The sequence below is a fragment of the Lynx canadensis genome, chromosome A1 (assembly GCF_007474595.2).
Source record: "Lynx canadensis isolate LIC74 chromosome A1, mLynCan4.pri.v2, whole genome shotgun sequence".
NCBI lineage: Eukaryota > Metazoa > Chordata > Mammalia > Carnivora > Felidae > Lynx > Lynx canadensis.
The window spans coordinates 85,385,180-85,387,874 of NC_044303.2; the positions used below are offsets into that span (position 1 = coordinate 85,385,180).

The 2,695-nt window shown below is 36.1% G+C and overlaps 1 protein-coding gene across 1 annotated transcript; it reads right to left on the reverse strand.

Annotated features, from left to right (window-relative positions):
- Nucleotides 1-1,295: 1,295 nt before the first annotated feature.
- On the reverse strand, nt 1,296-2,255 carry LOC115511761 (olfactory receptor 6M1-like). The gene has a single exon (XM_030312124.1). The coding sequence runs from the start codon at nt 2,253-2,255 to the stop codon at nt 1,296-1,298; it is 960 nt and encodes a 319-aa protein (XP_030167984.1).
- Nucleotides 2,256-2,695: the final 440 nt, after the last annotated feature.

The following is a 2,695-nucleotide window of genomic DNA, read 5'->3' on the forward strand; positions in this document are numbered from 1 at the left end:
ATATCACACTGTATATTAACTAACAGGAACATGAATAAAAAATTGAAAACACAAAAATAAAATAAGAGTTGAATAATTGTGGTCATGTTAAAAAAAATGAAGATCTCTTGTGTAAAAAAAAAAAATGTGGTCTTGACTTGAATAGATTCATTTCCAATGATCCTGAAAAGTAAAATAAATAAACCCCTCTGATAGTTTCCTGCTTGCTATCCCTCTTCTGCCTATTCACCAGGGGCTTTTAAATTCTTGTGAGTTCCATTGCCCCAGCATCTGTGGCATAGAAATAGGAGCATAATGGCTGCAGATTATAACTTAAGTAGAGGCCTGAGAAGATCTGTCTGTAACTTAAATTAAAACTTAATTATCTGGCCCATCTGGCTCCATTAGTTAAGCATCTGATTTCATTTCAGGTCATGATCTTAGAGTTCCTGGGTTCAAGTCCCGTATTGGGCTTTGTGCTTTAGTGATAGCCTCCTTCTCTCTATGCCTTTCCTCCAACCCTCCATCTCAAACATAGATAAACATTTAAAATAAACTTAATTATCCAATGACATATATAATTTAAAAGTAATATATCAAAACTCAAGTCAAAATAAATTCACCACCTTAATAAGGGAATTTATTTGTATTAAATTCAAATATACACTGATATCTATAAAGAAAAAAATCATAAATTGGTAACATAAGGTGAGAATTTTTTTAATGTTTATTTTTGCATTTATTTGGAGAGAGAGACAGAGAGAGAGAGAGAGCACTAGTGGGGAAGGGGCAAAGAGAGAAAATCCCAAGCAGGCTCCACACTGTCAGCAAAGATCCCCACTCAGGGCTTAATCCCATCAACCATGAGATCATGAGCTGAGCCCAAAGCAAGAATCAGATTCGTAACTGAGTCACCCAGGCACCTGACAGAAGGTGAGAATCTATCACAATCAGAGCCATCCAGATTTCAATTCTGGCGGTTATACAGGAATTTGGTTTTGGAATAATTGAAATAACAGGAAAATGGGGAGAAAAAAGACGGCTTTAAGAATGTATATATGTGTATGTATGTATGTATGTATGTATGTATGCAGAAATGTTTATATGTACTTTTGGTTCTATTAATTATCTACAAAGATTTTGAGAATCTACTTGAATACTGGACCTATTGGTTCAGAATTTATGTAGAATAGATATGTAGAAAGATATGTCCACATATGTTTCTCCCTTATGTAAAATTTTAAATATTCACATAATTACATCAAATGAATGATTTTTGTTGTCAAGTATGCAAATCATTAAATTCTACAAAAACATCATTGTTGAGGTTTTAAATTTATTAGCATACTTATATACTTACTGGAGGCATCTTTCAGGGATTCTTTGACTTTTTTATTTCGAAGGCTGTAGATGAAAGGGTTCAACATCGGCGTTACAATGGTGTTCAGCACTGTGGCAAATTTGTTAACATCCATCACATCACCCTTTTTTGGGCGGACGTAAATAAAGATGGAGCTTCCATAATAAAGTGTCACAACAGTGATGTGTGAAACACAAGTGGAGAAAGCTTTCTGCCGTCCCTGGTCAAAAGGAATTCTAAGGATAGCAATAATAATGTACATGTAAGACACTCCTGTGAAGAGCAAGGAGCCCAAGAGCAACACAGCAGAGGAGATAAAGTCAGCCAGCTCAGCCAGAGCGATATCTGCACAGACCAGCTTTAGCACAGGGCCACTGTCACAAAAGAAGTGATTGATAATATTTGGTCCACAAAAGGGCAGAGGAGCAGTTAAGATTGATGGTGCTAAAATTGACAAAAATGCACCTAAATAGGATCCCAGAAGCAACAATATGCATGTCTGTTTGTTCATGATGATGGCATACCTCAATGGGTTGCAGATGGCAATGTATCGATCAAATGACATGACGACCAGGATGAAGAATTCCGTGGATCCCAAGAGGAAGTAAAAGAAAGATTGCGTGAGACATCCCATGAAGGATATTGCTTTGGTGAGGGAAAATGTGTTTGCTAGCATCTTAGGCACCACTGTGGAGGTGATGGCGACTTTAAGGAAGGAAAGATTGGCTACAAAGAAATACATGGGTGAATGCAGGCGGTAGTCACCACACACCAAAAGGATGATCATGGTGTTGCCAATCAGAGACGTCATATACATGAGCAAGAATGCAGAAAAAAGAAGAATTTCTACTTCCTTCTCATTCTGAAACCCCAGAAGAATAAACTCAGTGACTGTGGTCTTGTTTCTATAATCCATAATGTTCCCAGTTTAACCTGGAATAATAGAAAGTTCTTGAATAATTAATATTTGCATCTTAACCCTGAATGTGCCCTGTCAGTATTCATTAACTCTTTGCTGTTATTGTTGTTGCCAAGGAGGGATTAATGCACACAGATAATTTTATTTTCAATGTATAAATATCTACTGAGACAAATTCTACAAGATTTAAGTGCTTAGTTGTTACTTTCACTTATTACAGCAGAATCAATTCCACATTAAGATTGTAACAATTATGCTTTGGGAAAATGTTGGAGACTCCTTTAAGTGTAGGGAAGCTAAAAGTGGATTCAAGTAATGTGAAACAGATTCTTAGATATCTCCCCTTTAAGATAGATCTCTTATTGTGTCCTTAATCCATTAAGGATATAATGGTGTTTTTTGAGGTGGTAACAGAGTTGCAGTAAAATTTAATTCTA